Source organism: Muscardinus avellanarius (assembly GCF_963383645.1).
Source record: "Muscardinus avellanarius genome assembly, chromosome: 6".
NCBI lineage: Eukaryota > Metazoa > Chordata > Mammalia > Rodentia > Gliridae > Muscardinus > Muscardinus avellanarius.
The window spans coordinates 117,630,484-117,644,184 of record NC_137791.1 but is presented as its reverse complement, the minus strand read 5'-3'; the positions used below and the strand labels follow the sequence as shown (position 1 = coordinate 117,644,184).

At 37.5% G+C, this 13,701-nt stretch overlaps 1 protein-coding gene across 2 annotated transcripts in view; it reads left to right on the top strand.

The window, feature by feature from the left end:
* STIM2 (stromal interaction molecule 2) overlaps positions 1 to 6,495 on the top strand; it is a gene marked incomplete at its 3' end in the record, with an annotated part of 138,816 nt that extends 132,321 nt beyond the window's left edge. For both annotated transcript variants that reach the window (XM_080697781.1, XM_080697780.1), the window contains one exon: positions 6,018 to 6,495. In XM_080697781.1, coding sequence (XP_080553907.1) covers positions 6,018 to 6,495 — 478 coding nt within the window. The remainder of the gene's footprint in view (positions 1 to 6,017) is intronic.
* Between the last annotated feature and the right edge of the window lie 7,206 nt (positions 6,496 to 13,701).

Genomic DNA, 13,701 nt, shown 5'->3' with positions numbered 1-13,701 from the left:
AGCTTGAGTTTAATATATTTGAGCATAAAGGAACATCAAATATGACAGATTTTAACATAATCTGTTGCTACTTAATGATTTATTCTGATATATACTGGTACCTTCTAACACACAAGCAGTATCACATGCCCAAGGTATAAGAAAATGTTAACAATTTACAGGAGGAAAGTATAGTCATAACTTAATTTCTCTTGCAAAGTAGGCACAGTAGAGTATACTCTCATTGATGCCACATCAGGACGTCAGTGGTCTACGTAGAGCACTCTTTCTAAATCACATTCCTCTTTAGAAACAACAGCATTGAGCGACAGAAAAACTGCTACTGGTTGCTGATTTTGCCTCTTGTTAGCCATTTGACCCTAAAGTCTCTATATGTGAACATAGGGAATGGGTGAGGCATTCTTTATGGTCACTTACTGTTCTCTGTGTTGTCTCAGTAAGTGATTTTATCATCAAATTACCATTTTGTATCTGTAGTTATTTTATCTACTAGTAATTTTATGATTACTAATTCCTAAAGAGATAATTCAGGTTTTGTATCCTCATTGCAATTAGGGAATTCGGTTAACTTTAAGTTTAGCCTTTTGTCTTTGCAGCATGATGATAGTTAACAGCAGATGGCTTTACTGACTAAATTGGTTTTGTATAGCTTCCAGAAATTAGTAGGGAAACGCTGGAGTGGCACTGTCCAGTAGGACTAGTGTTGATGGAAATGCTCAGTCCTCATTTCATATAGCAGTGTCAAAAAGTGACAGAGTAGTTCCTAGGCATGAGAAGAATCTGAATCCAAAAATCATTCCTTCCTCTTTGTTTTCAGTTTCTCAACTAGTGAACCACCAGAATGCTTACAAAATAGTATTTAATTGCTGATATTATGCACAAATATGCTCATTTAAACTTTCTTGAGTTATTGTACACATGAATTAAATTTACATGAATTTAAGTATGTGCCACTGTGGGGGGAAATAAATAGAAAAATAACAGTAGTAGTATAATAAGTTCTACATTCCAAGGAAAATGTACTCTAGAATGTGAATTTTAAGTTGTACTGTACTTAACACTCCAAATGTGTGATTAGTTATATACAAGAAATAATACATTAATTAGATTATTATTTGTTTAGAATTAAAATATTAGCAATGGAAGTAAAATTAGGAATTTTTTGACAGATAGGAAAATTGAAACTTAGAGAAATTCGATGATTTGCCCAAGGTTGTACAGCTGATTAATGATAGGACCAGGATAGGAAATCAGGTCTCCTAACATATCAGTATTCTTTTCACATTTAGAGACTAGTTTTTGAATTTTTTTTGACGTATGAGAATTTCACACACAAAGCAGCCATGCTGTAGAAAAGAAACTAAATATAAGTAAATAAGTTTTTGAATTTGGAAGCTGATCAGCTTTTTAAAAAAAAAAAGATATTTCACAGAAATGTCCCTACTAATGGTTGATTTTCTGAATCTGATCATTTCTTTATATCTGAACAGCCTCATACTTTCGGTAGCACTCATTATCAAATCGTAAAAGCACTTTAAAATTTTGTAAAATATGCAGATATATTACATGAAACCATTATTTCTTTATTAACCCCAGGGATTTTATGCCTCCTGGGAACTTGTAGTAAAGATAATCTTTACACCCATGAATGAGTAAAGTACATAGATATCACCAAATACCCTCAGCAACCAAATGCATATCTAAAATATGTCAGCAAACATTCTTGCCGTATCTCTAACAAACTTGCATATAAATAATATGAAAGATAATGGTAACCATAGGCCATCCAAGGTGAGAGATTGTGCGGTTCATTGTATAAATATGAATTTAGTCCTTTCTATGTACCAGCAAGGTGGTCCTGGCCCAGCGCTAGCTGGTAGTTTATAATCATCCATGTTCTTGCCTTTCTTTCCTGTCTTTGGCTCTTTTCCTTCTCTTGCTTTATTTCTTTGGCCAGTTATTTTTACCAGTCTCTACCTTTCATTTCTTAGTCATCCTTTTCATGAAGTAAGCAGTGTTCACTTTGGGCTCAGTACATGCAAAAGTAAGTAAGTCATGATCTCTGTTCTACAAGGTCTCATCCCATTCATCCATTCATCCAACACATTTTTTACTAATTACTCTCTCTGATCTGGCCTCTATTTCAGTGCAGGGAATACAGCCATTGAGACCGCTAGTCCTTGTTAAGTTCCCTTTCTTCTAGTGATACTGACTGTAAACAAATTAATAATATATATATATATATATATATATATATATATATAGTTTTGTTTTTTTACTAGTACATACTGGGATGATAAAGATAAGGAAAGGGGAAAAGAAAGCCATTTTACATAGGGTGTCTGGAGGAGGCATCTCTGGGGAGATACCGTAATCTGAATGACTTGGAGAAGAGCCATGTGGAGATAAAAAGATGAAAACAGACAGAGGAAACGGCAAGTGCAAAGCCATGAAGGAATCCCAAGGCGAGAAACTAGGAAGCCATGGTGGAGAGAGCCAGGAACCAGATAGACAGGGTTTTATAGGCTTTGGTGGGGATTTGGATTTTATTCTGAGAAAAAGCATTGGAAAGTCTTGAACAAGTGAATGATATGCTGTGATTGTGTTAAAAATCACTCTAATGGCTTTACAGGTTATAGGGATGAACAAAGATGGAGCAGAGATACCAGTTAGGAAGCTATTGCAGTCAGTTAGGTGGGTTCATGGAGGTTCTGGAAGGTGGATGGTAGCAGTGAGGCTAATAGGGAGCCGTGGAATGGAGAGATATTTTGAAGGAATGGCTGAAAGCATTTACTATATGATGGCTGTTGGGTTATTTATTTTTCCACTCCTGTTTTCTTTTCCCAGTGTGGAGAAAGGGACTGGGAGATATTCACAAAGGGATAATTCTGTGAGAATTTATTAAATGTCTACCTTTTAAAAATAGCATTAAGCTGGGTGTGGTGGCACACACTTATAATCCCAGCATTTGGGAGGCTGAGACAGGAGGATCACAGTTCACAGACAGACTCAGCTACTACTTAGTGAGGCCCTTTGCAACCCAGTGAGAGCCTGTTTTTAAAAATAAATAATAAAAAATAGGGCTGGGGTATAGCTTGGAGGTAGAATGCCCTTGGGTTCCATCCCAGTACACCACACACACACACACACACACACACACACACACACACACACACACACACACCATTAAATAGTTGCCTTTCACTTCCACCTACTCCACTGCCATACCTCAGCTCCTTGCCTCCCTTTTGAAATTTGTTACATCTTGTATTTTAGTGTCATATATTCCTTCCCCTCTTTAGGAAGCTATATTTTCATCAAGTTAATGTCTAACAATATTGAAGGGAAAAGCAGTCACTAAAATTCCATCGTTTTAAGTACATGGTATCAGTTTGGCAACTCAGAAAGAAAAATATTTAGTACTGAAAGAAAACATAAAAATTGAAATAGTGAAATGAATCTATAAAACTTAAGTGCTTTCATTTCTCTGACAACTGAAGAAGGAATAACTTAAGTTACAGTGTTTCTTTTTTATATTTTATTTTTTTGGTGCATTGAATTTATACATCTTAATGGGATAAAAAGCTTGTGTAGATATACATGTACACATCACCCCGTTAAATCCTACCCCGCCCCATCCCGTTCCCTCTCCTTCCCTCCCCTTCCCTCCCTCCATGCTTGGCTTAGTGGTTGACATTGATATGTTTTTTTTTTAATGTACATCATATGCTTTAGAGAGATTCCTTCTCCCCCCCTCCCATCCCCTCAGGTTGCCTTGGTTGCTCCTCTATAGGATCTCCTTTTTCACCTGGAGCTCCTCCTATGACCCATTTCACCTTAGCTTTCACATGTTAGTGAAAGCATCTGTTTTCTTACTTTTTGTGACTGACTAATGTCGCTTAACATAATATCCTCCAGTTCCATCCATTTCCCTGAAAATGATATCATTTTTTTATGGCTGAGTAAAATTCCATTTTGTACATATCCCATAGTTTTGTAATCCATTCATCTGTTGATGGGCATCTTGGCTGGTTCCATACTTTGGCTATGGTGAATTGTGCAGCTATGAACATAGATACACATGGATTAGCTTAGTAGTTTGGTTTGCTTTCTTTTGGATAGATACCCAGAAGTGGTATTGCTGGGTCAAATGGTAAATTAGTTCCCATTCTTCTGAGGATTCTCCATACTGTTTTCCAAAGTGGTTGCACTAATATACAATCCCACCAACAATGTTTTAGGATTCCCAGTTCTCCACATCCTTGCCAGCATTTGTTATTGTTGTGTTTTGAATGATTGCCATTCTAGTTCGAGTTAGGTGAAATCTGAAACCATAAATCCACTGAAAAAGAAATCAGGAAAACACTTCCACTCAGAATTTCCCACACACAAAAAATACTTAGGAATAAACTTAACCAAGGAGGTAAAAGACCTATACAAAGAAAATTATAAAACATTGAAAAAAGAAATCGAAGAAGATCTTAGAAGATGGAAAGATCTTCCCCGTTCTTGGATAGGCAGAATAAATATTATCAAATGGCCATACTCCCAAAAGTGATCTACAGATTCAATGCAATACCCATTAAGTTACCAAGATCATTCCTTACAGACATAGAAAAATCAGTCTTTAAATTCATTTGGAACAACAAAAAATCCAGAATAGCCAAAGTAGTTCTCAGAAACAAAAACCATGCAGGAGGAATCACAATACCTGACTTTATACTACAAAGCCACTGTAATAAAAACAGCATGGTATTGGCACAAAAACAGACCTATAGACCAATGGAGCAGGATAGAAGACTCAGAAATAAGTCCACACACTTTTAGCCATTTGATATTTGACAAAGGGGCCAAAAACATACACTGGAAGAAAGGTAGTCTGTTCAACAAATGGTGTTGGCAAAACTGGTTAACCATATGCAGAAAAATGAAAATTAATCACACTTTCTCACCCTGCACAAGAGTCAATTCAAGATGGATCAAAAACATGGAAATTAGACCAGAGACCTTGAGGCTCCTTGAAGAGGGCATAGGTCCAACACTGCAACACATAGGCACAGATAAAAAAACTTTCTCAATAAGACCCCAAACAAACTATCAGTATGAGGGATTGCACGAAACTGAAGAGCTTCTGTTCATCAAAGGAAACTGTCAGGATCCTCAAACGAGAGCCAACAGAATGGGAGAAGATTTTTACTACCTATGCCTCAGATAGAGGACTAATATCTAGAATATACAAAGAGCTTAAGAAACTCAACACTAAAAAAACAAATAATCCAATCAAAAAATGGGCAAGTGAACTAAATAGACACTTCACAAAAGAAGAAATTCAAATGGCCAATAAATGCATGAAAAAGTTAGTGTTTCATAAATTATAAAATTTCTTTATAACACATCAAAAATTGAACACTTAAGCCAGGCATGGCGGCGCATGCTTGTAATGCCAGCATTTGGGAGGCTGAGACAGGAAGATCGCTGTTTGTGGACAGCCTCAGCTACTTAGTGAGGCCCTTTGCAACTCAGTGAGACCCTGTTTCAAAATAAAGAATAAAAATTAGGGCTGGCCGTGTGGCTTGGAGTAGAATGCCCCTGGGTTCCATCCCCAGTATCACATACACACACACATACAAAATCAAACACTCGATTCTTAATAAACTGTTATTTACAGCCATAATTTTCCAATTTTATTGAAGTGCATATGAAATTAAAGCATTTTTTTCTTTTAAATTTTAATAGTAAATGAAGATTGTTTTAGAATATATGTTGGGCTGGGTGTGGTGGCGCATGTTTGTAATCCCCGCGCTTGGGAGGCGGAGATAAGAGGATCGCTCAGGTTCGAAGCCAGCCATGCTGACTTAAGAGACCCTGTTTCCAAATAAAAACATAAAAAATAGGTCTGGGAGTGTAGCCCGGAGGTAGAGGGTTTCCAGGAACCCCCAGTACCATAAAATATATATAATATGGACTCAAAGATTGTATTGATTTAAAATTTTTCCTTTTTCCTCTGTCTCATTCAGGGAAGTGCCAGACACAGCTTCAGAATGTGACTCCTTAAATTCTTCCATTGGAAGGAAGCAGTCTCCTCCTTCAAGCCTGGAGATGTACCAAACATTGTCTCCTCGAAAGATATCAAGAGATGAGCTCTCCCTAGAGGATTCCTCCAGAGGAGATTCTCCCACGACTGCAGATCTCTCTCGGGGCTCCCCCGACTGTGTAGGTCTGACAGAAACAAAGAGTATGATCTTCAGTCCTGCAAGCAAAGTGTACAATGGCATCTTGGAGAAATCCTGTAGCATGAACCAGCTTTCTAGTGGCATCCCAGTGCCCAAACCTCGCCACACGTCATGTTCCTCGGCGGGCAACGACAGTAAACCAGTTCAGGAAGCTCCAAATGTTAACAGGATAAGCAGCATCCCACACGACCTCTGTCATAATGGGGAGAAGAGCAAAAAGCCATCAAAAATCAAAAGCCTTTTTAAGAAGAAATCTAAGTGACCTTGCTGACTTGATGGAATTCTATCCAAGTGGCATCTTGTAAACTTCTCCCACCCTCACTCCCTGCTTTTGTTTTAAGTTTAGGAATGTAATTCCATTGGGGCTTTCCAGACTGGATGTCAGAGTGGAATGTCCTTAAGGGCAACTGTCTACTGTCTGCTTATTTAAATGACTATATAATCAATCCATCAAGCCAGTTATTACTGAAAAATCATTATGAGACAGTTTACAGTCATTTCTGCCTATTTATTTCTTCTTTGTTGTTAGTGATGTATATACAACATTTTTTTGAAAGCCACTATGGACTTACAAGCTTTAATGGACTAGTAAGCCAGCATGGGCTTGCAAAAATTTCTTGTTTACCAGAGCATCTTCTTATCTTTCCACAGAGCTATTTACATCATGGACTAAATAACTTAAAAGAAGTAAAACTAATTGCACTACTCTTTTCCAGACTGGAAAAAAAATCTGCAAGTGAGACTGTATAGAATTTATAAAAATGACTGGATAGGGGACTGTTTTCACTTTTAGATCAAAATGGGTTTTTAAGTAGAAACTAGGGTTTCTAATTGACTTGATTTCTGGAAATGAAAACCCATGCTTTTATTATGGGATGCTTCTTTTAATGCATTTAATATTATAAAGTTTCAAGTCCTGCTGTAAAGATCATGTTGTTTTGTTTTCCCCAGGGCTTTCACTGTGATTTACTGCATTGCAGCCTGTATGATAAATATAAAAAAATTTAAAGAGAGAAGGCTCTTGATTCCTTATGCAAGTGAAAGAGTTGAAACTTGATTGAAGGACTTAAAACATTCACAAGCTTAAACCGAGGTGGGGGGAGATATGGGGATTCAGGCACTTGTTTACAGACTTTGAATAACTGCAAAGGATTTATGGTTTGTGAAAAATTTGTACTGTGGAAAAGATAATAAATTGGAGACATTATTGTGTGGGATTGTGCTGATTTTTGTTGATAACACTCCACTAAAAACACTATATGTTTTCTGGAGAGCTGTGTAAGCTGTCTTGTTGCTTAATGCAATATAAGAAACAGTGATGTTTTGGAAGTAAGTTGTCAACAAATTTCTTTCTATTTTATATTGTTTGTCATATTTTTATGTAGTTTGAAATGTTTAATGTTCCAATATCAAGATTAACAAATATAAATTTATAGTTGTGTTGTATTAATTCGTAAAGTTTGTGTTCATTAAATCAGTATGTAATAAGGATAGCTTTACTTTGAGAAATGTCACATAGCATAGCAAAATGCATTAAATCTGGGGAGTTTCCGCTTCTTTCACTTTTAAGAAGTTGTCCATCAATGATCTGGCTATCAGTGTCGATGAATATTTGAGTAAACGACCATACATATTAGCCAAAATGACTTCTCAGCACTCAGGCTAAAATACACATGTCTCATCCAGTGCTTGTTAGGTGAAAATGCTGATTGGCTGATAAACAAGAAATTTCTTTTGAATCCCCTTTACAAAATGTTTTAATGATTAAGAACATGAGGACTTTTACAGAGTCTCCTGCAAATTAGATTTCTGTATTTTCCCTGTCAAAAACTGTTAAGGTTTTAAATGATATTTACATAGGCTAATACACACACACACACACACACACACACACACACACCCTCAGACCACATGCTGTTAAGAGCAGAAGTTGACTGAAAGGAACATGTTTTGGACTAAAGTAAGGTGATCGGAAAGGTAGAGATTAGGAACACAGATATGCATGATGAATCGAAAAGTATTATAGAAAGTTCATTCAGAGTGAAGGAATACCTTATCTTTTTTCGTAAAACCAGACAGGAGGAATTTTCCTCTGAAAATTGGAAAAGGGAAGGGAGCTTTGTAGTTTGATGGTTAGGAAAGATCACTGCCTCTCCAGGGTCAGCAGGCGCTTTGGATCAGAATCCACTGGATCTCCACTTGCAGTGGAGAGCTGGGGAGCAAGGGCTGGGTTATTCAGGGAGCACATTGGTTGTGCTGTATTCCATACTCTCATTTATTAACACATTCAACTGAGGGTCATTTACTGCTTTATGTTGTTTGTAATATTTATTTTGCATTAATACAATACTCTATATTTGTAAATTCAACAGAAAATAATTGAACTTTGGAAAGTCACAAAAGTTTCTGTATTATATCATTTATATGTGAAAAGCTGGGCATTTCTATAAATTTTTAAAATTACCTATTTGTTGCCTTATTTTAACCCTTTAAAATTATGGTGTTTTCCTAGTTTTAAAAGTAATACCTTTTTTACTGTAAAAAAAAAAAAGTTAAATGAAAAAAAAGTATAAAGAAGAGAATCACAGGAAGCAGGTCAAATTCTACTACCCAGAATAACGACTTTTAATATTTTTAGTATGTTTTCTGATAGATAGTTTTCTACATATTGATGTATATTTTACATAATTAAATTCATACCTTATATTCACTTTTATACCATGCTTTTTACCTTAATATAAGCATTTCTCCAACATCATTAAAATCCTCATAAACAGCAATGAGTGTATAATAATATGACATTGTATGGATTTACCATAATCTTTTTAAACATTCTTCTGTTGTTAAGGCTGCTACCAAATTTATGATATGTAGAATAATAGCATTTAACATTTATTGACTATGCCACTTTTAAACCTAAGTATATATTCTCATTTAGTCTTTACACCAACATTATAAGGTGAGTACTTTTTTCTATTTAAATTCTTATTTTACTGATGTGAGCAGCCCAGAAAATTGTTAATTTGCTTATGATCACATAGCTAGTAAGTGGTAGAGTTGGGTTCTTCTGAGCCATACCTCATTTTAATCAACACTTGGATTTCTTACAGTGTATTTTAAAAGCTATAGAAAAGCATAAGGATATTTTAGTTCATATTTTATATGTATATGTGCCTTATACATACGTAGTCTCGCATATGCACTTTGGGTGTGACTATGCCAGTGGCTATCATTTGATATCCCTTCCCCACCATACCTGAGTGCCTTTTTACTTCAAGCAAATTATCATTTGGTTAAGACTTTGATAGTTTAATAGCCAAATAATGTATAGTGAGGTTGGAAAGTTTTTAAATGTTTTACTAACCTTGTGTATTTTTCATTTCAGTGAGTCATCTTGGATTTTTTTTAGCCCATTAAGTTCTTGGGGTTCTAGGTGTGTTTCTAAATTGTTTGCAGTTAGTCTTTAGAATGTAAACTATTATGCCCTTTATTTGCCAACTAAGTGATTTTTCTCTTATTGTATATGTATTTTTCATTCTTAATTTAAAAAGTTAAATGAAAGAAGACCTATGTTTATGGTCCAGGCTTATTGATTTACAGTTTTAAGGCCTTGAATGGGAGATATTCACCTTGTTTATATGGTTGAGGTAGATTTTCCCCAAAGAATAATAGGTAAGAGACAACACAGAATCCTTTTAATTTACCTAACAAATGTTTAATAATCTCTTATGTTGTATCAAGCATTGGTAAGCTCAGAAAGTATGAAGACTAATGTAATAGGTCTTAAAGGAACTCTCGTTAGGGACAAATCAAAGATCTTTGTAAGTAGTCAAAATGTAAAACAATGCTGGGGAAGTGGGGTGTACATAGGGATCCCACATTTCATCAGAAGAGGAACTATAGTGCTCTAAAAATGTATTAAGTCAAGGATAATTTAGTGGTCTTTTGTACAGGACAAAAGAGTCAGGTTCTTTAATACTTGGGTTTCTTAGGGTATATTTTAGACTCTTATAGAGAGATTGGCTCTGGTAGGAACATATAGGACCCAGGGCTTCCCCTAATTAGTAGTTTGGTTTCAGCAAATCAGCTTCCAATTAACCGAATGCCAACAGAACGCCTGGTAATCGTAGTGAGAGTGCTTATTTTGGGGATATATTATTTGCTGGAAACACAGCATTTGAACAATCCCACATGAGCCTGGACAGTGCTGAGTCAACAGTGTTTCCCTGCCAACATCCCCAGCCTCAAACAGAACGTTCTTTGTTGAATGACACTGTCCTTCAGATTTATCTGGGCAGTCTGAGCACATCTTGGATCAGCTGGTGTAAAATGGGCTTCAGGCCAGGTTGCAAAATCTCATTTCAGTCCCAGGACTGAGCTTTCCACAAATCTCTGAAGTGGCTCTCAAACGGATCCTCTCTATGCCCACATTTGCTGTAAGCCCATAGGATGTTGTAGAGAGGCTTCAACCTCGATCTGAATTTCTTAACAGCTTGATGGAATTGAGACCAAGTGCTCAGCACCCTCTTCTGAGTTACAGGTTTCTGATTGCCAGGTGTTCTGGCATCCTGATGATCCAGTTCTTCCTGGGCCTGTTGCAGTGTTTTCATCAGCCTCCAGCAGGGAAGAACAGTGAGCTGGAGACGTGGCAGGCAGTTAACCTCCACCTATAGCAGCTCTTCAGGTGTATCCCAGGGAATCTAGTTCAACTGTTCCAAATACTCAGTCATCAGAGCAACAGCTGAGCTGCTTCCCACAGACTTCCTGTTTTGCCCTGGCGGGTTTTAGTTCCCTATAAGAGTAGGACTGTAGGGAATCTTGTGTCAAGATGGTTCATAATTTCATTTTAGTTTTAAATAGCTTTTACATGTGCCAGCCATTGCAGTTTTTCTTAAGACTCTGTGTTTATTGTTTAGCCATACATCTTTAACGGAATCATCTTAGTCTTAAAATATGTAGACTACTTTTTCCAGGTGCGACAGTATTAAAGGTTGAAGTCCTCTCAGATCTCTGACCCCAAGGGTATGGTAGCACAAGAGTCTAGGAAAATTTAAGGTAACCAGTGTCATAGAGGTGGGAAAATAAGAATTGTTTGACTTTATAAAAACACTTTTATTTTGATATTTCAAGATATACATCAGTAGTCAAAAAGCACAATTATAAGAAAGGATGGTCAGGTAAGGGGGTGAAATGGAGTCTGGACTCAATGCCCAATGTTGCCTTTGACTTTTAAAGGGAAGAAAATGAACTTAAGAAATAGGAACGGGACCATGGGCATGGGACCATGGGAAATAAGTGAAGGAAAGTGAGGAGGAGGAAGGGCGCATTTGCTGTCAGGTCACAAAACCTTGTTCACTTAATCCTGATTATCTCAGTTAATGCTTCTCTACTTTGGGGTCTTGCCTTCATTTTTTTTTTTTTTAATTTTGTTAACTTCAAAAAGCTGAATGAACCCAGGTAAAAATTTGATCAGAAATATAAACAAATAGTGTATACAGTATTTCCCCTGTCTTACAGGGGCATTCTGAGAAGGAATCAGAATGGATGGAGTGATTCGTATGTTTTCCTGGAGAAATGTGTTTATAGCCAGACTGATCGGCAATGACTGAATAGTCCTAATATGGAGTGACAGTTCTAATATTTCCTTTCAATCTGTTTGGCTTTTTGCTTTGTAAAGCTCCTTAGCTTATCCAGTTCTCATCTCTATCCCCTCTCTTGAATTCGGTATCTGATGGCTATACTATATGTCTTGTAATTAATGTGATTTCCTATATTATTAGACACTATTTCGGGAATTACGTAGTGAGACTCCACAAAGATGAGCATGGTACTTATATACTTTCTTAAATCCGTAAATCGTTGTTTAAATATAACCATGCTTCTTGTTAGTGCTATTAAGAAAGTTAACAGTGCTGAGATTATTTAAAGGGAGTTTAATTGAAGGTAAAGAAGGTCTTTGCTGAGGAAGTGCTATGGAGCTAAGCCCTACAGAATTAGTAGGAAGCAGTTAAAAAAGATTTGTGAACCATCCAGGTGATACTGCTGTGTGTAGAAAAGACTCCAAGAGGGAAAGACTCAGATGGGTTCAGAAAACTGAAGGAAGCCTCTGGTGACTGGATTATAGTAAAGGAGCAAGAAAAGGGCATGGATGGGATGGGCAGTGCCTCGAAGGCTGTGTTGAGGATTTTGGACTGGATCCTGAGAGCTAGAAGACATTGAGAAGGTTGGGGTAAGAATGGCTGTCTTTTTTTTTATTTTTATCTCCCTCACCTTCAGACAGCTTGAGGGGTAAACACATTGATTAGGACTCTGAACACCTCACACTAAGCTAGATTTTAAGAATATATTTAGTGACTGGTTTCCAAGTGGAAGCCAGTTTAAGGGTGAGAATGAGTAGGAGATTACAGGGGATTAGTGAGGCCCTAAGGTGAACAAAGGTTTGTGGGGAGTCAGGGCCTCTGTACTAGTTTAGGCTGCCGTACTAAGAATATCATACAACGGGAACCTGTTTTCTCAGGGCTCTGGAGGCTGGATAATCTGAGATGATGCTATCATGGGAGGATTTCAGTGAGGGCTCTTCCTGGCTCACAGATGTCTGAGTCCTCACCTTGTGGTTACATGGCAGGGAGAGATGGAGAGGTATCAAGAACAGTCTTGCTCTTCTGTGTATAAGGCAGTGGTCCTATTGCATTAGGGCTCCACCCTTATCTCACTTATCTACCCCCCTTATATCTCCAGGTACCATTACATTGCATTTAGGGCTCAACAATCATTCAATTCAAGGAGGAAATTCAGCTCATTGTAGGTTTCATAGGAGGAAGTGCCTGAGATGGTGGTTTTCAGCCAGGGTTGAAATCGCTAGCCCTTGGGGAACGTTCTCAAAGTTGACAGAGGGACTGGCTTGGGAGTTTCGTTTCTTTTTCTTTTTTCTTTTTTTTTTTTTTTTTTTTGCGGGTCTGGGGATGGAACCCAGGGGCATTTAACCTCCGAGCTACACCTCCTGCCCTATTTTTTTATTCTTTATTTTGAAACCAGGTCTCACAGAGTTGCGGAGGGCCTCACCAAGTAGCTGAGGCTGTCCTTGAACTGCGATCCTCCAGTCTCAGCCTCGAGAATGCTGGGATTACAAGTGTGCGCCCACGCCCGGCTGGGAGTTTCTATTTTGTTTTCATTCAGAGTCTACATTTTCCAAAAATCTCCTTGGGGTGATTTTGATAATACCAGGGAACACTATATGTCTGCATTTTACTCTTGGCCTGTGAACTCCTCCCCCCGCTCCCCTCCTCATTTGGGCAGTACTTCATTCCCTCTTTGTATCATCCTCTAGGATTTGTCTTTCATGAGAGAAGAATGGGAGAACCCAGCACGTCTGGGGCAACCCAGGAAAGCAGCTGGTCTTAATGTTCTCTTGTGTCTATTATTTGTCTGAATTGTAAAGCTAGCTAGCTAGGCTTCCCAGCAGCTGACT